The sequence below is a fragment of the Strix aluco genome, chromosome 6 (assembly GCF_031877795.1).
Source record: "Strix aluco isolate bStrAlu1 chromosome 6, bStrAlu1.hap1, whole genome shotgun sequence".
NCBI lineage: Eukaryota > Metazoa > Chordata > Aves > Strigiformes > Strigidae > Strix > Strix aluco.
The window spans coordinates 41,585,322-41,612,150 of NC_133936.1; the positions used below are offsets into that span (position 1 = coordinate 41,585,322).

Below are 26,829 nucleotides of genomic sequence, written 5' to 3' on the forward strand. Positions count from 1 at the left end.
CTGTGGTTTTAGGATGATGGACTGCCCCAGGCACACCTCAGTGTGACTAGTTTATCCAGATTTTCACGTGTTCTGGAAACCATGTGACTTCTTCCATTTTGTGATATGGTCTATCCTTTTTTTTTTAAAAAAAAAAAAAGTTCTCAAACACGATAAAAGCATGAACTGCAAACTGATCAAGTTTCCAGTCAGTTCACTACTGCTTTTCGTCTGGAAGCCACCAAATGGAGATCAAGTTCCCCACAACAACAGGCCATCCATATCTTTCAGGCCAAAGCCCTCAGGCTTGCACAAACATAAGGACAGTTCTGCCCTGTATTCCCGGGTGCAGAGGAAGGCATTGGTAAGGTAAAACACAGTCCACGTATAGGGAATTAACTGAAAAGCTCTAACACATCTTCTCTGCTTTTCCCCTTGCCTTTTTCACAAGAGAGAGACAGGCTTGCTTCAGTGTGGACCAAAAATATCGTTTTCCACAGTCTTATTCTCAGAAGTGACTGTTTCACTCTGAGCTGGTATTTCTCCAGAAGAACTCAGTCCAAGGCAGACACATCAGCTGGAAAACTCCAGTCCCAAGAGGCAAAGGTATGTGTAACTGAGAAGGGCATCCTATCATAAGTAGTAGTAGGGAATCACTATATAAGCACATACTTACAAAGCACAGCTTAAAAAGCCAGTTTTTAAATGAAGGGAACAGATGCTCTGACAAGAGCCCCGTGCAAAATATTTCTTTTGCCAAAAGAGTAAAAGGAAACCCTCTTTAGCTGAAAGATCAACTTTTAAAGGCAATCCCTAGTAAATGAGGTATAAAACTGAATTCAGAACATTTCCACTACTTTCTTGTCTTTCCAGCAGAGCATCCGCTGAGCTGGGCTTTCACTGACAATCACTCCTCCACAGCCAGCTGGGGAGATGCCCCAGGAGGTAGAAGCACATAAAAAATAATAATAATAATTTTAAAAAAGCAGTTTTTAAAAAAATGACAAGCTTTTTAAACATGATTTATCTATGCTGGGTACTTCTCTAACCAGATGCTCTAAATATCTGGCACTAAAGAAGAACCTATAATTTTACCCCATGATATATTACTGACCCATATTAGACTTGCACAGAAACAACTGGCTGCTGTTGCAGCCAAGGGGGAAAAAAGTGGATTATGCTATAAAACAAAAGAGACTTCAAATAGCTATGGTATTATCTCGGAGTTTCATAACAAGCCAGTTCAGTCTATCAAATGTGGATTGGAAGGGGTCTGCGTGCAACCCTGGCTCTCATGAGCTGCTTGGGGAATGAGCTTCCACGGATGGTTTCTACCAAGGGAAGAGACCCTCATGTCTTTGTAAGCCACTGAATAATGGAGTATGGATGGAAAGCCCCCACCTGATCATCTACCAAGGGGCTTTCAGACAGATGCACGTAAGAATTGGACTCTACCAGGTCACAGGTTGCTGCCAATAACAGGCATATAATTCCTGCAGCATCTCAGCGTTCGATAGCACAGGGACCACAGTGCCTGTCTTCCATCATCTGGCTATATGGGATACACAGATACAGTTGGAAAAAACAGCACTGATACAACTGGGGAAAAACAGATATGCTCTTAGCCTGAAGAATGGCTTGTCTGTTTTTTTCCCAAATCTATTGGCTAATCTAACATGAGATATTACTTCCTATGAACCTCGCCCTGCTTCTGGGAGCGCTGCAGGCAGCAAGACCATCAGTGCATCGGGGAGGGAGCTGGTTTGAAACACACATCACTCCTGTTCCCATGGCAGTACGGCTACAAAATGGCTTTTACAAAGCATCATCGCTTGTGCATGTTCATGAAGGGCCCCAGAGAAATGACCCTTGACTGGGAGGGACCTGCAAGGGTAAGGAAAAAGATGAACGGAGAACTTGGTGCTCGCTACCAGCTCTGCTGTTAGGATTCCAGGTGCCGGCTCACGTGGAGCTGTGCCTGCAGCACCACAGATAGGACAGAGTCCTGCTCCCAGCTGCAAGGCAGAGATAAGGCCCCTGGGACCGATGGAAACGCAGGGCACGGATCAGCCCCTGGTTGGAGGAGGAGGTGAAGATGACCACTCAAGGAGAGGAAGAGTACAGTCAAGCCAATCCAGCAGAACACCTGGAATGAGTTTTATCTATCCTAACAAATACAGTGCTGGTTATCAAGCAGATGCTGCTGCTAAAAATGGTGCAAAACCCTGTCACTTCAACGTGGGCTCCTTGGCTCTCCCAAATCCACAGTCTTATTTTCACCCCCTGCAAATGAACAAGAGCGACCAGAGAGGCTGTGCACTACGAAAAAACTCAAACACCACCTCAGCTGACTCAAAATCAGAACTGAACATGTTTCTGGTTAAGTTAAGATGGCAGCTTAGCTTACATCATAGAGCAGCAAAACACAAAAAAAACCCCTCCTTACCTCTGAACCACAGGTCCTGGAAACAGTCAATGGCATTGCTCTTCCCCATCAGTTGCCTTCAGTCGCCTTCTCCTATGAGGCATGGGATGATGGATTACCTCAGAGTCTTGTTTTGAACCTGTCTCCCTTGCTGTCTTCCTCTAATGCATAAATTCAGCTGTCAATGGAAGGGGGGAAGGTGATTAAATCGGCTAACGACTCCCTGCAGGAAGGTACTACTCATGTAACACAAATCTGACGACTTGCAGTTCATTCAAAGTTCCCTTCTCCATCACTGTGCAAGTTGAAACAGTTTTAGCTCGTAAGTGATGTGGCCGTAATCCAATGCCTTGTAAAGTGGAAGTGGTTGGTAACTCACCCAAGGAAAGGAGAAGGGATTTGTGAGATCCCAGGTAGTATTTCTGGTGCTGTATGTTGCCATGTTCTCCACCCCCAGGACTAGCTTGATATTAGTATAAATATACAGTATAGCATGTATATATATAGTACAAATAGTATAAAGAACCCAATTTCAGTAAGTGCTAGCAGTCTCTTTTATTGATGACCACACAATTCTTCTTATTAATGATTGCTGCCACCCTCATACATCAGACTGAGACCTTGTTATGCCAACCACACAACAAGCCTCAAGATAGCTCGCTGCACCTTTGGCAGATGCCCCAACTTTCTGAACAGCTGAAGGTTACGAGAGGTCACAGGGAACCCCTTGAAGGCCCCAGGGTCTGCTCTTGTGAGTCAGAGATCAGCTCCCATTTGTCATTGACATCCCACTGGCTTCAGCCAGGCCAAGGTTTCTTGCTCTGGGTGTCAGCCACGAGCAGAGGAGCACCAGCTCAGGAGTGGACATCCCTTGATGGAGATGATGAGCTACTGATGTAGGGGATGTCCCATTATTCACAGGAGCCATGTCTGCATTGGAATAACACTCAACATGGTGGAAGTGGATCAGAAGATGCGTGGCCAAAGAACCCTTCAAGCCAGGGCTGCTTTCCAGCCAATGCTAAATCATCACCAAAACTCAACTCATAATCCCAAGCATTTATTTCCTTGCATATTCTGTGTGATAACAATTTATCTTTGGGGTTATACCATCTCCAAAGGCATCTTCACCTGCCTAGACTTTCCTTACATGCAATGCAGACAGCCCCAACGGGAAACAGCTTCTCCTTCCTCCAAACAGCTCCCAGGTCCAACTCACACCGCAGGCAATGAGCTGCTGGTCTCACAGAGCAGAGGGGAATCAAGAAGCCTCATACGAAGACATCCAGGCCAAGAGGTGTCTGGGACTTTCTCACTGACATAAGATAAGCCTGGGGAGAAGTCTCTGTGTACAGAAGTACTTGCCCACCCATGCAAGTTAATCCCATTTACTTCCAACAAACTACCTGGACCAGACTTCCCAGCCACACAAAGGAGTATAACCCACTGATGCTGATGGACACTGGCAATTTATAGAATCACAGAATGGTTTGGGTTGGAAGGGACCTTAAAGATCACCCAGTTCCAACCTCCCTGCCATGGGCAGGGACACCTTCCACTAGCCCAGGTTGCTCAAAGCCCCGTCCAACCTGGCCTTGAACACTGCCAGGGAGGGGGCAGCCACAGCTTCTCTGGGCAACCTGTGCCAGGGCCTCACCCCCTTCACAGGGAAGAATTTCTTCCTCATATCTAACCTAAATCTCCCCTCTTTCAGTTTAAAACTGTTACCCCTCGTCCTATCCCTACACCCCCTGATCAAGAGTCCCTCCCCACCTTTCCTGTAGCCCCTTTCAGTACTGGAAGGCCGCTATAAGGTCTCCCTGGAGCCTTCTCTTCTCCAGGCTCAACCCCCCCAACTCTCTCAGCCTGTCCTCACAGGGGAGGTGCTCCAGCCCCCCGAGCATGTTCGTGGCCTCCTCTGGACCCACTCCAACATGTCCATTTCTGTCTTATGCTGGGGGCCCCAGAGCTGGACACAGCACTGTAAGTGGGATCTCACAAGAGTGGAGAAGGGGACAATCCCCTCCCTCAACCTCCTGACCACACTTCTCTGGATGCAGCCCAGCACACGGTTGGCTTTCTGGGCTGCGAGCACACATTACTGGTCACAGTCAGTTTTCCATCCACTAATACCCTCAAGTCCTTCTCCTCAAGGCTGCTCTCAATCCACTCATCTCTCAGCCTGTATTTGTGCTTGGGATTTCCCTGACCCATGTGCAGGACCTTGCACTTGGCCTTGTTGAACTCCATGAGGTTTGCCCAGGCCCACCTCTCCAGCCTGTCCAGATCCCTCTGGATGGCACATCCCTTCCCTCCAGCATGTCGGCCGCACCACACAGCTCGGTGTCGTTGGAGAACTTGCTGAGGGTGCCTCGATCCCACTGTCCATGTCACCAACAAAGATGTTAAACAGCACCAGTCCCAACACCGACCCCTGAGGAATGGCACTCATCGCCACTCTCTGCTTGGACATCGAGCCATTGACTGCAACTCTTTGAGTGTGACCATCCAGCCAATTCCTTATCCACCAAGTGGTCTATCCATGAAATTCATGTCTCTCCAATTTAGAGACAAGGATTTTATACCTGGAGATGGTCTTAACCCTTATACAGACAGCACCCAGGGTTGAACCCTGTTTGAAGAATGGGTTTTCAGCTTTACAAGAGCAAATGTACCCGAGTAAAGCATGAGACTTCTGCAAGGCTACAGTTTCAGAGGAGTCACAGAGCTGATCCTGTCTCAGGCTCTGGTTTTTGTTCTTTATTAATCATTTTCATGGGCCTTTGCACTTTTGAATTCTAGCCTGAGTGGAAGCAGCAAACACTTGAAACCGTGCAAAGCTTTCCAAGTGTGAAACCCCCCCTCCCTGGAGAAGTTTTAATGAACTTCAGGCCTGCATCCAGACTTTCAGGGGCTGAGCCAAGCAGTCACCCCTCTCAGATGCTCAGGATGTTTACCTGTCAGGGAGTTTCCAACCTGAAGTACGCTCTCATCTTGAAGCATCTTTTGCAGAAGCAGGACCAAGAGATCACCAGGTACAGAGCAGTGATGGAGCTGACAGGCAGAGCTGAGATGGTGCCCAGAGAACAGCTCGTGACAGCAATCCATTAGGGCTGCTGATGCTTTTCTCACTAAACACCCACTTTTCATCCTTTCCCAGGGATTTCCTAGGCTGCATCACCCTCATCCCATAATTAGCTTGAACAAACAATGCCTGGCGTTCACCTCCACAGAAAGACACAACTCAGGCAAAATTTAGAAAGCCTCAAGTAATGCCAAAATCAAATGTGGCCAAGACGTGCAAAGGAAAGCTGCCACCCAGCCAAAACAGTTGGAGCGTGCAACGGGGAAGAGCCTCCCTCTCTCTCTGCCATTTTATTCTCCAGACTTACAATGAGGGCTATTCTCTCCTGGAAGGAGGAATCCAAAACACTCCAGCTTTTTATTGATTCACTGCAAAGGGAAGGTATAGATTGTCCTCCGCCAGCCAACTTCCCATTAAAGCAGCCACCTCAGGCCCATGATGAACCGGTCGAGCTGAACCAAGAGGAAGCAGCGGCCAGTGGCTCTCAGGAGCTTGCAGAATCGGCGTTTCCAACTGACTGCCTCCCTCGCTCCTTTGAACCCCTCAACCAAAAACACCGCATTCACTGGGCCAGACGGGACGGGAAAAAGAGAAGAAAAACTTTCTCTCCATCACCACTCTTCTTTATAAAAAGTGCCACCCCCGCCTCCCACAAAAGCAACAGGGCAACCTTGAAATTTGAGCCAGCCATTGGAACAAGTTGGCTAGATTAGAGACAAGAGCTCTGGACCACATCTTCAGGGGCTCAGCATCCTCTGCACAGAGCAGGATTTCCACACCTTTCATCCTGCACTGGTTTTAGAGTTATGCCACGTCGAAAAAGAGAGCCAGGAGGGAGCGTGGCCACATCGCAGAGGGCTCAGGGGCTGCTTCATGAAGTGATGGCCTGCATTCAGGTGGTGTGCTTGCAGATATTTTACCAGCCCTTGATGAGAGGAGACAAAAATTATTAAAATGCCCTCCAGAGGAGGTTCATATGGCTGTCATGGATAATCCTGAGCTGAGCAAATCCACTTGGCCCCAGTCATCACCCAGAACAACAAGGTTCCAATGGGGTACCTGGAGGAAGGGAAATGCCAGCTCACTGGTTGGGAGACCAGAAATCTGACTTTCCTTCCCTCTCACACCTTCTGCTCTCTGTAAACAGCATCCCACAGACCTCAAGTGAAGCAGAGCCTGTCTGGACACAGCCCAGAAGATGCTTCAGTCTGAGTCTGGAACCCCCCACCAACCCGTGCACACCAGGCAAGTGCTGCGACCAGCAGGGCTCCCCTCTCTTGAAGCCCACCCTACCCACCCTCAACAGGGTTGGGATGTGAGCTCTGTGTGATGCTGGTACCACCTCCAGCTGTGTTTGCACACTCCGGCTCAACAGTTTCATTCTCTTGGGATGCCTGCAACCCAAGCCCTAAATAATGAGGATATTCAAGAGTTGTGTGCTCATGGGACTAAGACCACGGCATTGCCCCGCTCGATATGGGGCTGATGGGAACAGATCCTGTCAAGCTGGTGGTGATGGGAGCTGCAACCCTGAGGTGCAGATAGACCCACCCTGACGCACGACGACTGTGACTTTGGCTTATTGTCTATCTCGATTCCCTGCTGCAGAAGACATAAATGTGCCTGTAGGTGGCCCAGAAACACTGACTTACTAAAAAAGAAAAAGGGGGGGGGAAGAAGAATGAATGCAGCGTCTGTCACCCTTTTGCAGAATTGCTACTTTTTTTGTGTGTGCAGTTGGTGCTTGTTTTCCAAAGATTTACATTTTTGTGTATGTGTCATTTGCTTTTCATGCATTTTGAGACCTTGGAGCTTAGAAATTCAAAACACTTGTCAGTCACGTCAATCCTTCCGGACAAAACAGAGCTGCCACTCGGATGGATTTAAAAAAAAAAAAACAAACCAACAAACAAAACACACTTTCCTATCAAGCTGTGACTCCGTCACCCTACTCAATGCAAGCAAGACAATGTTTCGAGAAAGCAAAAAGAAAGATCTGAGTTTTCATACTCATCGGTGGAACTAAATTGATTAAGGTCATTTCCTAGGTAGGTTTGAAATCTTCTGCAACAATTTTTTGAAAAGAAAAAGAAAAGTGTCCCCCAAAAAAAGGGAAAAGTCACTACTGCAAAAACATTAAATCTGCTTGGGTAACTCAGAATATATGTTGGCAAGGCAACATATCTCAGCTTGAACAGTAAACCTGCTATGTCAGAGGCTCTGCAACATATGAAAGAGACTTGGGTTTCAATATATCATGCTGAATTTACTTCTTTTCAGCTTTTCACAGCAAAGTATTTGATGTCTATCCTTTCACTGTTGCAATCGATAGGTTGACCTTACTTAAAAGTTTCCTGACCTTTGCTGTTTTTGGTATTGTTCTGTTAAAACGTAATTTAACTCTTTTTCTTTAGTCTGGAAATAGCACTGTACAGACAGCAAACATGATAGGGGTTTGTTTCCCCCCCTGCAACCTAGAGGCAAGAGGCAAAAACATCCATCATCAGAGTTGGCTTAAAACCAGATGATGTCAAGAAGCATACGACGTACAGCGGTCCAGGCCCTCTGTTGAAGTGAACCCGTTGAGCTGCATTGATTTCATACTTCACACTGGAGCTAAGCCCACTGGCATCTCCAGAGGGTCCGGCTGGATTTCCAGCACTTTCTTGTAAACATATGTACCTACTTAGTAAGGTGAATCCTAGAATGGTTTGGGTTCGAAGAGACCTTAAAGATCACCCAGTTCCACCCCACTGCCACGGGCAGGGACACCTTCCACTAGCCCAGGTTGCTCAAAGCCCCGTCCAACCTGGCCTTGAACCCTGCCAGGGAGGGGACAGCCACAGCTTCTCTGGGCAACCTGTGCCAGGGCCTCACCATCCTCACAGGGAAGAATTTCTTCCTTAGATCTAATCCAAATCTGCCCTCTGTCAGTTTAAAACCTGTTACCCCTTATCCTATCCCTACACCCCCTGATCAAGAGTCCCTCCCCACCTTTCCTGTAGCCCCTTCCAGTACTGGAAGGCCGCTATAAGGTCTCCCTGGAGCCTTCTCTTCTCCAGGCTGAACAACCCCAAATCTCTCAGCCTGTCCTCACTTCAGCCTGTCCTCGCTCCAGCCCCTCAATCATCTTCGTGGCCCTATATAACAACCAGAATATAACAAATAACCAGAAAGGCCTTATTCTGATGCTCTCACTCCAGTGATGAAGATGATGATATTTTAGCCATAGGATTGAAGATGATGATGATATTTTAGCCATAGGATTGAAGATGATGATGATATTTTAGCCATAGGATTGAACAGTCTCCCTGGATTCACAGTATCACTGGGGTGTTGGTATCTCTTTGGTACTATGAAGTTATAACATTTCCAGGATAGAGACCTTTAGTTGAGGCCTTGCATGTATTCCACGTAATCCCAGAAAAACAATAGATCAAGACTTACATGAAAAAAGTGTATTTTTTTTTTCAAACAGCAATTACCAAAATGGAAGGAGACTGATTTTTCTGATGACAGTGGGTGTTAGAAGAGTCAGACACATGCTTTAGGGTTACAGCTGGATTATCCATCACAGGATCTTTGTGAGCCTGGTCTGAAACGTATTATAACCCTGTAATGCAAGGACTTTTGCAAAAGCAAACTCACATCGTTATTATCTGCTGCGTTGCTATTATTACGTCTTTGCATTATGGCTGTACATGGGTATTACACAGCATTAGTGATGCAGATGTGCACATCTGCACTCACACCCATACATTTGCACAGGATTACAGCTAAAAGTCCTGATTCTACTTATAAAAAGCCCTATAAATCCTGGATAGCTCCCTTTAAATCAGCAGCATTATCCTACTGTAAATCTGGGGTGTAAATCAGAGCAGACTCTGGCTTAGATACTCTTCAGGCACACACCATAATGGAGCGGGGAGGCTACAAGCAAACCATGGGCTCTGTACACATCAGTTCCCCATCGCATCATGCCCTGCTCAGCCCCACACCCCATCACAGGGGCTGAGCCCCATTTCTCAAAGTACCAGCCCAACTCTCCTCATCAAGAAGCTCTCTGAAACAGATTAAGAGCTGGCTTTGGCAGCACTGCCGCCACCACGTGCTTAAATATTGCTCACAGCTGAGTTATTTCTTGCTTCTTAGGAACTTTAAATGGCTTTTATGCTCAGTGAACTCATGAAAGGCTAGTATCTAAAGTCAGCAGCATTGAAACGATGAATTAGCCAAAGGAGAAACAGGCCAGTTAGGCGTTTCTTACAATACATTATCTAGATGGTTGCCAGAAGAGCTGATTTAAAGTCACTGTGCTACACCTGAATGTCATTTATGGCTCATAAAAGGAAATCTGTGTTTAAGTAACAATAAAGCAGGACTGCACTTTTTATACAAAGAAATTTTTTTAAAAAAAAAATTCCTTTCTCCCAGAGCAGATGTATTTTTATTTGCTCAGTGCGTGCCTCCGAGGCACGTGGAGTCTGACAGCACTGGGATCCTTTCAGCCATAAACCCCAAGAGTTATGCACGAGGACTTGCTCCAGCATGGATTATGTTTGATTTTTACTCATTTTTCCACCGAAGCCTAAACATAGTGAAGTTGAGCTCCTCACAAAGGCAAGACCTGAACCCCCATGTACACCTGTAGCTGTCAGAGGGAGATCCCCGGGCACAGGCAGCCAGCCCACCAGTCCTGCCCCAAACCTACAGCCCTGCAGCAAGAAGACGCAGAGACCCTCTGCAACACCCCCAGCTCCAGGGTCAGGACACTTGGCCAGACAAGGTGACAGCAGCCATCACATCAATCACTGTAAGTCACAGTTACATCTACCTGAGGACGTGTTATCTTCACTCACCCATTAGCTGCTCATAAATTCCCTCATATCAGACTCCAAGGGGTCCAAACCCACTTTGTGGTCTCAGTGCAAATACCAGCTGGGGTACTGTGTCTCACACAGCCATGAGGAAAGCTTCCTAGAACATATACATGGTTTTTTTCCTTATACCTCTGACAAAGTTTGATTTTTGAGAATTTTCTGCACAAAAACAAGTCCTAATGAGAAATATGCATCAACAGACAAACTCTACCCTTCCGTCCCCCTGCACTGTCCTACCCTCCACCGATTTCCCATCACCTGCCCACTACCGCCCTTCTCACAGAGTCACGGCCACCTCAGGGCTGCCCACCTCCACACAAGGAGTGCCAATCCCCAGAGGGGACATCGTACACCCTTCCCAAGCCCCAGTGCTGCTGGCGAGGGGGCTGCTGCCTCCCAGCTCCACCTGTCCTTTCGGGGGCCAAGGAGACAAGGTGGGTGGGTGCTCAGCCCCAGGTCTTCCCATCCGAGGAGCTGGAAAGGACCCGTGCGAGTGATGCTACAGCTGTTGACAGTGAGGGTCACAGTCCCGAACTTTACCTGCTCTCTCAAACTGATCCCGTTTTAGGAAGAGGCATCGTCCCACCATGATTCACCTCCCCAAGGAAGAGGCTTGGAGACTTTATCGGTCTGGTCTATGCAGCGGGTCTGCAGGACCTCTCCGACACTCAGCACTGTCCAGGATATCTCCAGGGCTGATGCTGCACTGCAAGTACCAAAATGCAGAGAGAGAGAGAAAAAAAAAAATAATTTGTGAGCTTCTGCCAACTCAAACCTCCAATTCAGCTACAGTATCACATGAAAACAACATACTGTCCCAGACAGAACCTGAACTGAAATAGTTACACTGCTATGCACTGAGCAACACCCTGCAGGCACATGGCAGTGGGATGTCATGCACCTTTGGTGAGGACACACGGCTACATGTACAGATGCTGGGGCATGGGAAGCAATGCCCAGCTAGATCAGGAACATTCATTTCTCGGTATGAACACACAACCTCCAATTTTAACTATCAGCATGAGGGAGCACTTCCCTTGCAGTTCAGCCATACCTTAAGAAAGGCTTATGGGAAGCTCAAAATACCCATCTCTCCTAAGAAGCATCAGCACAAAAGGCTGTACTTGTGTAGCAACGTCGTGATAGTTATGCTGGCAGCTCTTCTCTGCAACTGGCTCCTCCATTTGGGGATGGACCAGTGCTTTTTTTAGAAACACCAAGGACAAGGAGGGCATGGAACACTTTGCAGTGCTGGCAAACATCTATTTTTATAGGATCACCTTTGAGGAGGCAGTAATGTAACATGTAGAAACAAACAAAACACAGTCATTACAAAATTGTTTGGCTGTTGGGATCTCTGAGGGTGAGGGCATGCTTTGATTTAATAGGAGTTTAAGTGTAGCCTTCACAGCAAAGCAGTTAGCACTGTGCTGGTGTTGCAGGACATGGAAACCAGCAAGAGCAAGTCAGGGATGGTTGCAAGATATCACTGATTTAACATTAGTTACCTTGTCCTGAGATGAAGAGGACCACGATTCAAGTGCTTCACTGGCTTAAAGATCTCTACTTCATACATCCCGCAGCGGTGGAATCTTGCCCCACACTTTGACAACACGGCATTGCAAAGTCAATGCAAACGGACAAAGAGAAGAAGAGATAAAAAGGGGTTTAATGCTGTCAGGATTGCTAACTCCCACATTCCATCACAAGCAAAAGCCCCAGAGGACTGAACCTGGATTAGTCCAAATATCCGCTCCATCTGGGTACTTCCATATTTTTCTTCCACGTGTTTATTTCTAAGCTACAAACACAGCCTTTCATCACTCCCAGCAGCTTTCACCTTATAAATCCATCAGCTTTACCTTCCCGAACAGCACAGCCTTCCACAGACCCGCTCCTCCCACCCCTTCCCCTCTCACCACACACCACCGGTGCTGTCTCACATTCCTCCATTCAATGGTTTCTGCCCACAGTCAACAAACATCAAGAAAATACAGACTGACCTGTTTGCTCCTGCACCAAACAAAGGAGGGAAGGTGGCTTTGGGATTTCTCCTTTTTAGCTTTTTTTTTTTTTCCTAAGGAGGAGGAGGATGGCAAGTCAAACCACTGGTAGGCATAGATTTCTTTTTTTCCCAGATCTTTATTTTACAAAAATAACTTACAAATAGAGACAACTCTCAGATCATTCATTCTTGTGCATAAGGATACAGCTTTGTGAAGTATGGGCGTAGGAGTTAACAACTCTTACAATACTGTTAATTTTAACATGATGGTAACTATATTACACTACATACATTTCATGCTCCAGACACGTGGGTATGACCACCACATAAAGCTATGGTCAGTGAAGTGTGCCAGCCACAGAGGATGCACCTAAGAGATCATTTCCATTCTGCTATTTATCAGCATCCTCTTACCTACGATAGTTGAAACCAAATGGCAATCTAACACTCAGACTACAGCACCCTGGATACACTCATCAGCAATATATTTCAAATACATGATAAAAATATATTTAACTTTCAAATACAATTGTATAAGGTACACCAAGAGCCAGAAAATAAAGTCTCAAGCTTTTAAATACAACACACTATATATATAACATATACAAGGAGACAAGAGGGAATCTACACATGGAAGAAAAAGCTTATCCTGGAAATGCATGTTATCTATGGTACACAATGGCTTTGTCTGCTAGAAAGTCATTTCCATTTGCATAGCATTGTTAAGAAGTCCAGACCGGACTAGGAGGAGATCAAACAAAACACAGCAACAAAAGGCTTAATTTTGGTACCACTTCCGTTTTGCACCTGATTCTACTCTTAAATTAGTTTGCTATTTCTCTTTCGTAGGCTGGAATTCATGCCCCGTTCATAACAAGCACAGGGAAAGGGGAGGGGTGGGGGGGGAAACCAAAACAACAAAAAACAAAACCAACACACAAAAAACAAGGGTCAGAGAGTCAAGGAGGTTTCATTATGGGGTTGCAGTCATTTGGCATTTTGCTCCAGAGCAGAGTATTCTGCTTCTGACACTCTGGAAGCATCGATAAGTTTAGTGAGACCAGTTTTGGCAGAGTACTTGAAAATAAAGGCTTTCATGAGCTCATATCTGTAGTTGCGGTTAATGAAGCTGTACAGGATGGGGTTGACGCAGCAATGGACTAGAGAGAAACACTGAGTGATGTGAAGAGTGGCATACAAGAAGTTCTCCATCTGACAACTGAAAGGTATGAAATGAAGGCTATAGAAGATGTCAAGCAGGACAGCCACATGGTAGGGTAGCCAGCAGACGAGAAACACGACAACGTAGGAGAAAATGATCTTCCCATTGCTTTTCCTCTCTTGGTCACTGGAGGCAGAGATGGTCTTCGCAAGGAGAAAATAGAAGAGAGCGATGATGGGAAAAGGGATGAGAAAGCCCAGCACGATGGAGATGAGCTCCATGCCAATCAACCACTCTTTGAAGCTCTCCTCTGGATAGACGGGGCGGCAGTAGGTTTCATTGTTGGAAGAGACGGTCTTGAGATAATAGGTGTCTGGGAGAGAGGCGGAGAAGGCAAGAAGCCACACTAAAATGCAGATGCAGCGACGGATTATCTTCTTCTTGCGATTGCTGGAATTGGTGAAATAGGCAACTGAGAGGTAGCGGTCCACACTCATGCAAGCCAGGAAAAAGATGCTGCTGTACAAGTTGATGGAAAATATAAGGTGAGTTATCTTGCACGTGACTTCTCCCATGTGCCACTGGTTATGCTGGATGAGGGAGACGACCCACACCGGAAGGGTGATGACGACGCACAGATCGGCGATAGCCAAATTAAAAATGTAGAGGTGGGTTTCATAGCCAGTCATTTTGGCTTGGAGGTTGACCCACACCACAACCGAGTTGGCCACCAGCCCTATGACAAAGATGAAAATGTAGAAGAAGGACAGGGTGTATAGCAGGGCACTTTTGTTGAGCGTGCCAGGGCATGTTGTTGCATCAACCGTGATGCAGTCACCGTTGTTGCACGTCCAGTTGATCTCTGTCAAGTTGGCTGTTTCCAGAAAATCGAGGATGGAAGTCAAGTCAAGTGCGCTCATGTTCGCTTACTTTGGAGTTTGAGTGACCTACGGGCAAAATAGGATAAAAAGAAATGACCTAAGTTAACAGAGATATTTCTGCTGCCATCTTTGCACCAAAAAGCACACGCAGGATACGCTGGTTTAGTAATGTCCTACTCTTGTAAGGCGTGCTTTCCATTAAAGAGACCCATGGAGTAAAACAACCAAAGCAGATACACAGCAAAACTCATCTGGCTGACAAAAGAAGAACAGCACTAGCTTTCTGTGTGTGGTGGGGTTTTTTTTTCTTCTTTTCTTGCAGCTCAAATCTGACATCATCAGGTTGGCTATCGTCCCCGGGTGTGAAATCCGCAAAGTACACCATGGCCAAATAAATGTCAGGCGACTAGATCTGTCTTCTCCAGCATAAATGATGATACTATCACTTTCAGCAGGGGAATCTTTAAGCCATTTTATCTGCACTCCCTCAAGCATAGTAGAATTGATCTGGCTGATACACGGTACCGTAAAACATTTACCACAAGCTCTGGTCAGCATCTTGTCAAGCCCAGCTCCAGCTGCATTAAGCAGAAATGGGGAAGGAACGGGCTTTGTACCCTCGTTCAATTTTAAATTTAAATCTTGCTCTGTCCTCCCCCCTTCCCTTGAATTCTATTTTAAAAAGCATCCCATGTTCAATGATTATCACGGAGCTTTGAGAAAAGAAAAAAGAAAAGTCAGAGCTTGACTGCTGAGGTAGATCTGCTGGGCTCAAGTTTTCTTTTTAGGAGAGAGCTTTGATTTACAAAACACTCCCCCATCACAGCTGGCTCCACAACAACTGCTTCCTCCCCACCCTTTTGCTTTTCTACATCTGCTTTTCTTGCCTCTTCAGCCCCTTCTTCCATCAGCAGGTAGCGGACAAAGCAAGGGGCTCCTCGTTAACTTCCTCACCAGCAGAAGGAAGGGCCCCTGCAGACCCACGCAGCTTACTCAAAATCCAAAGCCGGGCTGCTAATTACCACTGTGCTTTTGGGGATGCATAAAAATGCTGCCTCCCTCGCTGGGACCCTCCCACCCCACAGGGCCAACAGTACCACCCACAGCAGCAGCCAGCTGCCTTGGCCTGTGACCGCCACACTTCAGCCAAACAAGTTTTGGAGCCCTGTATCCACAGGCTCTGGCTTGAGGCATGCCAAAATAAAGATGGAGAAGTGGGTTTTCAAGGGATGGACCCCATCTTGTTCCCCCACGGCTTCACTTGATCCGGAGCATCGGGTCAGCCAGCCCACCCATAGTCCCTGCCGCGGACACTTCTGGCATCCTGAATGGTGGCCACCTTGTTCTTCCACATGCCCCCAGCCCCAGCAGTGAGAGGTACCCCCTGATATCACCCCAGCCTGGGGGCAACGCCAGCATGAGCGAGCGGCTGGAGAGAGCAACAAGGGGAAAAAACTCCCGTGGCCACCTGTATCTCTGAACGTCCTCGACCCCACCATAGGAGCTCTTGGTGGGGCTCACGGGAGCACGGAGGGGACAGTGAGCAGGGAAGAGCTCAGACACACTCCCGTGCTGAGCATCCTCTTCCTGCCCCCGCTCCCCAAAAGGGGATGTCAGTTGACACAGCACCTCTCACTCCTCTATCTGCATAATTGGCTCTTCCCAAACCTCCCACCCTCCCCACCTGCCAGGGATACAGGCTACGGAAGAGAAGGGAGATAAGGGGGGAGATTACCAGGGGGGTCTCAAGGCACTATTGTCCCAGCAGAGGGGAAGCTGGTGGCACTAACAATGAGGAGGGCCCTGCACGCATCCAGGGGAGATCAAATCTCTCCACAAACAGGGCCCAATTTGGCCCCACAAGGGGATCTAGCCTATTGCTTCAAACCTATGCAGCCTTCCAGGCTTTCATCCTGCGGCCCGTTGAAAGATGGAGTTGAGATTCAAACCAAATTAAGCACGGATTTTGCTAAACACTGGCTAAAGAGGGAGTTGAGACAGCAGCAGCTTTCTGTCCTGGGACAGACAAGCTCCCGTCTCCAGCTCAGGAAAGCAGAGGGTAGTTTAACTCACGTCTAGAAGGCAGAAGGACTGATCCTGCCCCCCACAGAGACGCAGGCCACCCTCGAGCTGCCTGTACCACCCAGTTGGTGCATGCAGCAGGGGTGCGTGCTGCCCAGGCGCAGCTCCCCAGGATGCTCGTTTCAGCCCAGGGCTGCAAGTGGGAGAGAGGGAGGGGGTCTCCTGTTAGACTTCATCCAGGGTCCCACCACTACCACTGCATCCCCAGCCCAAACATTTTTCAAGGCCTCTCAAGCATGGGGAGAAGCAGCACCATCCTCAAGTCCCTGTGTCTCAAAACCCCACAGCAACTAAAGAGAACTCCCCAAAAGCCACAAGACTCTCAAGCCTCATGGCCACTGTCTCCTGCTGGTATTCATGGACAGCGAGGTGAGCAGAGCAGGAGGAACATCAGGCTACCCCTGTAACACCCTACAGAAGTAGTGCAGGTGGGCCTGGGCATCTCCTGGGAAGGCACGTGTTCCAACAAGGGGAGTGGGCTCATTCCACATCTCAAGAACCCAACTCAAGGCAACATCCAGGATGGGGCTGTGAAACCCCCTCTAAGCCTCCAGCTAACAGAGAAGAAACTCAGACCTGGCTGCAGGGTGTCAGCTCACCAGTGCCAACAGAGAGGCAGTGAGGGCAAGCAGGGAGGCGGCGACAGGGCAGCAGAAAGCCCTTGAAGCTGGGGCTCACACCAGTGCTGGGGACACCATGGCCACTAGCCTAGGACAGCAGCTAGGAGAGGGCATCACCACCTCAGCTGCTCGCTCACAACCACCCTGGGGATCTTACTGAACACAACTGATGCTCAGCCCGAATCTCAGCCTGCCTCCACTCCAAGAGCAGGTCTGCTGCGTGCACGTGCATCTGTCTGTCCGGGGCCGCCCGCATGCCTGTGCTCTTTCGCATCCCCAGCACAGTAATAAAAATCTGAAACCAATACGGCCTCCCAGGCTCAAAGCCATGCTGGGGAGGATGGCTGTATTCAGAGATTACAGTTTTACGAGGGCACGGTCTCTATAGTCTGGGATTAGCTGCTGTAACTCAAGCTCCGATTCCCACCCAGATTAGCTGGGAGGTGTGGGGGGGAACCCACCAGACAAACTCAATAAAGCCGCTCTGTGCTCCCAAAAAAACACCTTTAGCGCTCTCTGCAGACAGCACAATATCCTAAAAACTTGTGAAGGCAGCTGGAACTGCTTTTTGTATCCGCTGCACTGCAAAGCTCTTGCAGGCCATCACCCCTTCACCCAGCAGGCACGTGTGCTGCGGCCAGTCCCTGCTAGTTCACAGCAGTTCTGGCATGAAGGAAAGGAGATGCACCCAAAATCCTGCTCCAGACACCCAGAGATGTCCCAGGAGCTGATGCAGCCTGCAGGACTGCACCCTCTCCATCCCACCTCCCACCCAGGACCTGCTGCAGGCTGGCAAAAAGTAAACAGGCACAAGCATTCGTGCCTAGGAGGGCAGTCAAGCACCTCATGGCAGCGTTCAAGCCCTCAACACTTTTGGGATCTTCTCAGCATCCCCTCTTCTACTCAGAGCATCCTGCAGCCTGGTCCTGCTGGCAAACTGGGCTTTGCCCTTCTGAGTGGGGAAGGAAATGAGCTGTACCAGGAAAAGCCAGGACGGGTGGTCAGGTTGTCACCTACACACCTTCACCCTTCCCATGTCAAAGGGCCAGCCTGGTCCTCCAGCATGGGGAGGGGGGCGAGCATCGCCCCCGTTTGGCCACTCCAGGCCACCCGTGCCCTCATGGGGCTTTGCAAGACTGCGCCTAGCACATTTAAACTCTCTTCTGCAGTTCTGAGTTGAAAACAAAAAGCAACCGAGGACAGAAGCGGCCCGCGCAGCTGCGGATCACACCGAGGCACGCAGGGGCGAGGAGCACCCAGGAGCGAGCAGCGCTCCGTGCCGGGACGCTGGCCCCGGGCAGGTGACTCCGAAACCCCAGACCCTCCCCGCACGCCACCAACCTCCACCACGGCGAGGGGAGCCAGCCCGCCGCCGGGAAAAACCGGGTGGGGTGTGAGGAGGCTCCTCATTTCCCCCCCGCCCCCCAAAAAACGTGATTTGGAGAAGGGGGGGGGGGGAGCCCGCGGGGCAACGGGGAGCTCGGCTGCGGCGGCCGCCCCCCTGCACGGCCCGGGGGTGGGGGGGACACGGACACCCGCGGCGGGGACACACCCCCCCCACACACCCCCCCCAGCCCCTCCGAGCCCGGCCGGGCGGAGGCTGCGCTTCCCCCGCCCTTACCTCCCGCGGCCTGGGCGCCGAGCGCTGCCGGAGCGACTGAGCGCTGCCCGCCGCCGCCGCCCCCTTATATCGGCGGTGGGGGACCGCCTCTCGGGGGGGGGACACACCGCACCGCCTCTCGGGGGGGGGGGGGACACACCGCACCGCCTCTCGGCGGCGGGACCGCCTCTCCGGGACCGCACCGCCTCTCGGGGGCGGCCCCGGCCCCGGCCCCGCCGCCGGGGGCTTCGCGGGCAGCGGGGGGTGGCGGCCCGGGGGCAGGGAGTGGGGAAGGGGTGACTCGCTGCGCCCCAAAGGGAAAGGGGTTACACACGCGGGAGGGGGGGAGCGGATGGAGGGCTGCGGGGTGCAGAGCGTCAGGCGCCCGGTGGTAGGAGCGAGGGAAAGGGGACTGACACCAGGGCGGGAAGAAAAAGGGGAAAAAGAGAGGGGGAGAAAAAAGAGAAGGGGGAAAAAAAGGAAAAAAATGAGAACAAAATTTATTAAAAGGAAGGGGGGGGGAAAGGGGGGGTGGAAAAAGAAAAAAAGGGGGAAAAAGGAAAAAAGGGGGGAAAGAAAAAAAGGGGGAAAAGAAAAAAGGGGCAAAAGAAAAAAGGGGAAAGAAAAGGGGGAGAAAAAAGAGGGAGAGAGAAAAAAGGGGGGAGAGAAAAAAGGGGGAGAGAAAAAAGGGGGAGAGAAAAGGGGGGAAAAAAGAACAAAGCGGGGGGAAAAAGAAAAAAGGGGAAAAAGGGGGAAGAAAGAAAAAAGGGGGAAGAAAGAAAAAAGGGGGGGAGAGAAAAAAGGGGGGAGAGAAAAGGGGGGAAAAAGAAAAAAGGGGGGAAAGGGGGAAGAAAGAAAAAAGGGGGAAGAAAGAAAAAAAGGGGGAAAGGAAAAAAATGAAGGGAAAGAAACGCAGGTTTCTAGTTGTTTTCTGTTTTGATTTCTTTTTTTTTCCCCACTACTACAAAGTACTAAGACAACAAGGCAAGGGGAGGGAGCGGATTCTCATGTCTACTCCCTCACCCAGGGCAAGAAAAATTAATGCCAAGGAAAAGCAACAGGAAGCTAGAAACTCACTAAAACTGAGAATCCACTTCTCTGCACCCCTCCTCAGCACAGGAGAGGCAGGAGATGAAAAGAGCCCGTGTAGAGGAAGGGGCAGGTCTGTATTCAGCTCCAGCAGGGCCAGCCTGTCTGTCTGTCTGGGGGAAGATGCTCGGATTAGATGATAATCTACCTGCCAACACAACAGCCGCACAATGCAGCTTGCTGAAGCCTGACGACGGTGCTGACAGCTCTGAGGGATCTGACACACGGACCACCAGGCTGCTCCAAAACCACCAGATAACCCAGAGCGGGGGCTTGGTTCCCCCCTGCCCAAACCCTGCCGCTGGAGCACACACTGACACGTACAGCTCCGAGAACCTAAATCACCTCGTCATCACTGAGCCGCTGTCCAGCCAGGAGAAACAGGTTAGCTAAAACATTTTAACCAGCACTTTTGGGAAGATATAGGGTGTTTTAGCACTTGCAGCCCAAGGGCTTCAAACTGTTTTCCCAAAGATGCTTAATCCTGTTTCCACAGGCAATTAAAAGCTTGCATTAAAACCTGCTTAAAAAGAGAATGTTCCTTCCCATAAGTGCTTCGCACAAATTCTCAAGCTTAAAGCAAGACAGGGACGTGGCAAAACCAGCCATTTTATTCTGTGGCAGAAAGGACCCATCTAAAAAGAGCAAGGGTGCGGATTAAAAGGAATCCCATTTGCCCGCAGAGGACTCTTAGTTCTTAAGAAGAGAGGTTGCTCATCAAGGAGTAGTCAAATGCATCAAATTTACACGCCCGCAAGTGAAGGCACAATTACCTTCAGCTTTTCTGCCAGCACAGATTAAGCTGTAGGTATTACACCTGTAGTTGCAAGCGTGCACTGAAAACTCACAGCAGCACTTCCCCAGAGACCTCCAGCATCTCCCAGCTGACGCCACACCGGGGTGTCCTGGGGAGCACGTGGCAAAGAAACGTGCTGGAGGAAGGCCCGACCTGTTGGGCGTTTGGTGGTGCCTCTGTCCCCACCGAGATCTGGGCTTCCCCCAGCCCTCCAGCCAAACCGCAGGAGGACACCTGGACCATCGCAGCAACCACCACGCTTAAAACAGTGCTGGGGGTTTAGGTGCCAGGGAAGGAGGAGAAACACAGGGATGAGTTTCTCGCCATCCCACGGATGGAGAGGGTGAGATGTATGGTATCTTGTCTCCTTCCCTGACCCCCACTCTCCTTGGATGAGGTCCTCCAAAGTTTACACCGGTTGGTGAGGAAAGCGTTTCGGCATCTGCTTAAATTCTGAGTGCTAACGCAAGACTTCTGTGGAATTGAAGCACGATGAGTTCAGACAACGACAGGATTAGGTTTAAAAATAAGCATGTACTGAAGCACTTGGCTAAATCAGGCTCTGAAAATCCTAGGGAAAAAAAAAAAAAAAATAAAGGCACTCTAGCAGAACTACAGAGTCACTTAGCCAAAAAAGCAAGCAAAGTGGTTTTTCCTTACTTGGTGTGCCAGAAAATAACATCAAGTAGTACAATCTCTTCCACAGCTCTCCAAAAATACCGGCCAGCATCTGCAACCACAAAGCTGCTGGCTGTCCAGGAGCTGCCGACAACCTCCCCTCTCCTGGATTTGCTGAGAGCAGAGCCCTCGCTGCCCTGTCCAGGTTTCTCCCTCCAGCTACCTTTTTATAGTGAGCACATTCCTCATGCAGGAGAGACGCAGCCCATTCCCTTTCTGTTATGAAAGCCAGATTTTGCTCGGCATTCAAGGATGAAACGCTTGGGTGGTAAGCAAAACAATGCAGTCTGGAAAAAACCCTGCATGATATGAAGCCACCTCCCTAAAACAGAGCAAGCAGAGCTGGGGAGAAGCTGGGCACCCCAGATAAGATCAACAGAAGGTCGAGATGCTACCTGCTTGCCATGATTAGTTGGTATCTGCTGCCAGTCCAAGCAGGTGTCCCAAGAGATGTGATCTCAGACAGTCCAGCGACCAGAAACTCCATGAAGATGCAGCTATTCAGGCAAGGTGGTCCATCGCTCATTGAAAACAAGTTGGCTCCAGATATTTAAGAAAGGGGGAAAGCAAAGCTCCGCAGCTCTTCACCCTGCTACAGAGGACTCTGCGGCAACATGCTGGGGAGGGCCTGGTTACCCTCACGGGGCAGCGGATTCGCCTTGCTAGGTTTTTCTTGGGGTCCTTCCCAACGAGCCTCTGCTTTCTGCAGATCACAGGCAGGACCCATGGGGGGCCCTGCACAAAGTCAAGGCTGCACCGTGCTCAGTGCTGAAGATAAACACACCTAAGGGTGAGCTCTGACCCACAGAGATAGGTACGGCAGGAGGGGCAGGCACAGGGTGCCGGGCAAAATGCAGCACTGAAAGCCAGATTATTATTTTGACTGCTTATCCAAGTGGTTTGTATTTATATTTTGTTTAACTGCCTGAACTACAGCATTAAAACAAAATTAATTTGTTCTCCAAAAGCACAAGTTTTTACTAACATGGGGGTGAGAAAAAAATGAGGCGTTTCTCACAGTGTCCACAGCCTCTCCCTTCTGGCATTGGGAATGTGGGCTGAAAGCATCCTCATTTTCTCTTAAGGCTTCCCTTTCCAACTGGGAGGCAGATGGAAGCTAACACCCAGCCCTGCCTACTCAAGTCAACAGAGAAATTAAAAAAAAAAAAAAAAGAAACTGGCAGCTTTAAGTGTAGAAAGATTTTCTGGGGGTGAGAGAGAAAGCCAATAGGGCAAAGTGCATATATGTGTTGGGTGGGGAAGCATTTCAATAGCACAGCACATATCAAAAAGGGACAAAGGGAAACATTCCTCCATTGCACAAGAGAGGATCTGCGTGCAGCAAGAGTGAGGCAGGAGCAGCATCACTGAGCGGGTGTCCAAAAGCAGCAGCGTCACGTGCAGGCGGGGAACAACGTGCCGGCCAGGAGTGCAAACACCCACATCGAGACGATAAAGCCAGGGAGAGCCCTGGAGGAAATCAGGCTGTGATCCGTGAAGTGTACAAAGGTAAAAAAGAGCTTCCTGCAGTCCTGGGAGCCAGCGCCAGCGGGCTGCTGGATGCAAACGCAGCCCTCATTTCCTCCCTCTTCCAAGACAGCTAGTTCTCTGTCCTCTCCCAGTCACGTTCCTCGCCGCATCGGTTGGATGATGGATGAAGGAACAAGCCACTGGACTAACAAAAGGAATAAATAGATGACTACATCAGGAGTCACCTCTGAAATCGCAGGCAAAAAGGAAACGAGCACCGAATTTCGGTACTGCCCAGCATCACTTCCCCTACCAACAGAAAACAATCAAGTCATTTAATGCCAAGCCGTGCCTAAAGCAGCGTCAGCAGCCCCCAGCAGCCGTCAGGAAAGCCACAGGGCTGGTCTCCTGCCCAGCTCTGTCCTGTCCAGTCTGGAAGAGATGCAAGATGAGGAAACCAAGGGGAAGAGCAGGGAGAAGGTACTCTCCCCACTGCTGCACTGCGGAAAGGCACTACTCATGCTTGCGGCAGCGTGAGAAAGGCACTCATACTTGTAGGCAGCTCCAAGGAGACCAGTGTCCTCTGCAGAAGGATGGAGCGAGCCAGAAGTGCCCCAAACTGAAGGAGCTGCCTTAGCTCGGAAGGGTGGAAAAGCCAGCGCCAGGGTCCTGGCGGCAGTGCTGGGTGGGATGCTCAGCACGCCCTGGGATGCCGGGCTCGTGCTTGCAAACACACAGCGTTACCCTGTTTTACAGCTAGGGAAACTGCGGCAGAAAGAAGTTGACCTCTTAAAACTGGAAAGCAAAGGAAGAGACGTGCAGGCAGAGGCTGCCAGGGCGACCACAACCCATCCTAGGGCAAGGCTCCTGCTTCCGCTAGCCAAGCCTAAACCACTAAACCAAGCAATAAAAGAGAAATCACAGTGCAGGACTTCCCTTTCTCCTCCATACCACCCACATGTTAGTTTAAAGGTTCATGAGATTATTTTTTTTGCAGAAAGCCCCTTGTGGGCTGGTTTCCATCTATGCTGTAGCTCCAAAGCTGTATTTTCAACTTCACCACCACAACAGTAAGGCCTAAATTTAAGAGGAAGATTTTAGAGCACGAAAGCTGAGCTCCTTGGGATGTCACAGGCCTCCAGCATCTGTGGTTTGAAGCACCACAAGCTGAAAGCCTTGTCAAAACCTGCTGGTAGAGAGTGTTTTCCAGGCAGACTGTCCAAGCCCAGGGATGCTGCTGTCAGCATTCACCTCTTGACAAGTGATGGTGAACAGCGCTGAATCAGAGAGACAACACAAAGCACACAGCACTTCACGTGGGTCTCGATCAGCTGGGCCACCCAGGATTTTAACCGTTCTTTGTCTTCTTTTCCCCCGAAAGAAACAGCAGGAGAGAGGTTAACACTCCGGTCCAGCCACCCAGCAGCACACTTTCTGTCAGTCCCAGTGGGAATTGCAGCCATCATTCCCAGCAAGCTTCCCAAAAGCGAAGCACTGGTATGGCACGCGTCCCAGCAGGATCCGCCGAGGAAAGGGCTGCCAGAGCAATCAATTTACCATTTTCAAGGCGATGAGAGCTTTTAAGAGAAATCAATTGGTGGTGTAATTAGGAATATTACCCGTGTAGCTGATAATTATCGAAGATGGCTCTCTCCTTCACAGTTCATTTCCAGCGTACCCTTCCACTAAATAAAGGTGTTACCTCTGGACGTTATTTGCAGCTTCATAATCTACTGTCTTAGGCATTATTGCCATTTATTTGAGAGCGTGCCTGACTGTGACCTGAGAAAGATAAAATAGGACCCTGATCCAGAAATGCTGCTTGGAGCAGCTAAGCAGCTAGTGGTGAAGATTTTTCAGAGGCATTGATTTTTACATAAAAATTACTCATAAAAGTCTCCTCTCTGCACAGAGCTGTCTCAAATTAGCAAGGTGACATTAATGTGTTGGGGGGTAGGTCTTGACAGGAGCCGTGCTACAGAAAGCTGGACTCTCACTTTGCACAAGCAGCAAGGGTTACAAGTGGCACACCGGGGACAGAGAGGGAAGAAAGGAGTTTGAATTAGGATGATGGGAGCCCCCCCCCGCCTTCGCTTGCTTCCATGGGAAAGAGTCCTGCTAGGTGTAAAACGACTAAATACTACATGCCGGTAAGAAATAAAAAAATTCATTAAATCATAAATCTTTTCGAAAGGGGATCTACTGGGGAGATTGTATTCGCTTTTCATGGACATATTAATTCAACAGTGGCATATCATATTGTTCTCTGCGGGGGAAAAAAGACATATTGTTTTAAAGTATGATATTAGAGCAGTCCTTTAGGAAAGAAAGCAAATATAATCTTGGAAAGGAAAACTGACTGCATGAGCACTGAGTGAGGGACATTAAAAGCAGGGCCCAAGTCCCAGCTGCCGAAAGTCAGCACAGCTTGACTGGAGTTGTTGGAGCTGAGCCCGTGCATGGGAGCTGAGAATGAAGGTCACCTCCATTTAGCTGCAACTCCTTGAAAATGTTAAGTAAATGATCACAAAAGGTAATTTTTTACTGGGCCTGTTGTGAACAGTCACTGTTTGCCTGCTAGCAAACACCAATAGCAAGTGAGAAGAGAAAGACATTACAGCTGCATACAGTTTGACGTTCACTGGTTGGGAACCATCTGGCCACCTCCTTCTGGATTGCTTCTGGCTCAGCAGTGGAAATTGCCAGCTCTCCTGGCTCTCAGGCCAGCCAGACACTCAGGATTTAGGTAGAACTGAATGGCTAGCCGCAAAAGCTGGGCTCACCAAAGCCCTCCTTCGGCTGCTGCCCGATCTAGACTCCCTACATGCCTGGTCTCTGTGCCCCAGGAGGCTCCAGTCCTACTGTGACACATGCCCAGAAGTGTCTGCAGCAGCCTGACACCTATCTCCTGCCTAAATTGCAGTCAGATGAGGCCAATAAACACCTCCCTCCCCTGAGGGACCATATCTGACAGACACCCTGCACGCAGCCAGCCACAGCATATGGATGAGGTCTCCTCACAACAGGCAGCTTCCACACAGTGCTGGGGTGGGGCTGGTCTCACCGCCCCCTTTCCCAGCTACAGTCACCCTCCACCTTTAGCTTCCCACCTCTCCCTGACCCCACAGATCTTGTATTCATTTGAAACAGGAGCATCCCTCCCCTCTTTTTCCATCTGTACCGTTAGCATGGTGGTCAGCACAGCCCCGTGGGTGATGTAGGTTTGAATCTCCTCCAGCTTGGCTCCAGGCATAGAGGACACTGGGACCGGACTCCTGCCCACTGTGCACGTTCTCCGGACACTCGTCCCACGCACAAGTCCCTGACGAGCGCTGCTGATTCCTGGAGTGTATCTCCCCTCATGAGAAGGCTGTGGATCACAGTCAAAAACACATGCAGACCTGAGCTCAGAACTGCACACAGCATCATAAACACAATCCCAATCGTCCCAAGCAGTGTTGTTCTGCCATATGGCTGCTCTTATAATAGCTATGGGAAGGTCTTCATCAAACATACAAGTTACTGTACAGTAACTGTTCATGACTATGTCCTTCCTCTGCAGTAACTCACCATCCAAATTACCTTATTCCAGAGGAACAAGGGGAGAAGATAGCTTAAGCTTACCGCACAAGATAACGGTGACCGCTGAGCAGCTCTTGCACCATAATACAATTCATGCCAGTTTGACCATTTCACGCTCTTAACCAGCTCAGGCACAGAGAATTCAACTTGGCCCATCAGAAAAGATGGGATTTGCTTATCACCTGAATTGCACAGGACACTCTGCACAAGAGAGCACACACATGCAAACTCCTGCTGCACTTCCCGCTTTTCTCCTTCCTCTTGCCAACCCAGCTATCTCGATAAAAACTATCCCATCCATCCCAATGAGGTGTGAAATTTGAAGCATCATTGCTCCCACTGACAAAACTGCACACAGGACTGTTCCTAGGTAATTAAATAACTAGATAAAACAAAAAAGGACTGATGAGACATTAACCATGAACAGTCAGAACGACGAAGTCAGCACACACAAACCACAAAGACTCTTAAAGCAACATTAAGTCAGTTGTACGC

At 49.3% G+C, this 26,829-nt stretch overlaps 1 protein-coding gene and 2 long non-coding RNA genes across 6 annotated transcripts; 1 reads left to right on the forward strand and 2 right to left on the reverse strand.

Moving 5' to 3' along the window:
- Positions 1–2,437: 2,437 nt before the first annotated feature.
- LOC141924991 (uncharacterized) lies at positions 2,438–12,002 on the reverse strand. 2 transcript variants are annotated; one of them, XR_012623721.1, is made up of 3 exons: positions 11,878–12,002; positions 10,910–11,075; positions 2,438–2,582 (listed from the first exon to the last, which is right to left on the reverse strand). It is a non-coding gene; the product is annotated as an uncharacterized LOC141924991 (long non-coding RNA). The 2 variants fall into 2 exon arrangements; XR_012623720.1 differs by lacking the exon at positions 2,438–2,582 and adding an exon at positions 10,276–10,466.
- A 489-nt stretch (positions 12,003–12,491) lies between these two features.
- On the reverse strand, positions 12,492–25,955 carry ACKR3 (atypical chemokine receptor 3). 3 transcript variants are annotated; one of them, XM_074829807.1, is made up of 2 exons: positions 25,934–25,955; positions 12,492–14,483 (listed from the first exon to the last, which is right to left on the reverse strand). In XM_074829807.1, exon 2 carries the CDS (start codon positions 14,454–14,456, stop codon positions 13,362–13,364), a length of 1,095 nt encoding a protein of 364 aa, XP_074685908.1. In that variant the 5' UTR covers positions 14,457–14,483; positions 25,934–25,955; the 3' UTR covers positions 12,492–13,361. The 3 variants fall into 3 exon arrangements, with proteins under 3 accessions (XP_074685908.1, XP_074685907.1, XP_074685909.1); XM_074829806.1 differs by lacking the exon at positions 25,934–25,955 and adding an exon at positions 18,741–18,832; XM_074829808.1 differs by lacking the exon at positions 25,934–25,955 and adding an exon at positions 16,491–17,034.
- On the forward strand, positions 19,602–22,459 carry LOC141925475 (uncharacterized). The gene is made up of 2 exons (XR_012623873.1): positions 19,602–20,192; positions 21,294–22,459. It is a non-coding gene; the product is annotated as an uncharacterized LOC141925475 (long non-coding RNA).
- Positions 25,956–26,829: the final 874 nt, after the last annotated feature.

Excerpts from the sequence above, each read along its gene's own strand:
- ACKR3 (XM_074829807.1), bottom strand. The coding sequence starts at position 14,456 with ATGAGCGCACTTGACTTGACTTCCATCCTCGATTTTCTGGAAACAGCC.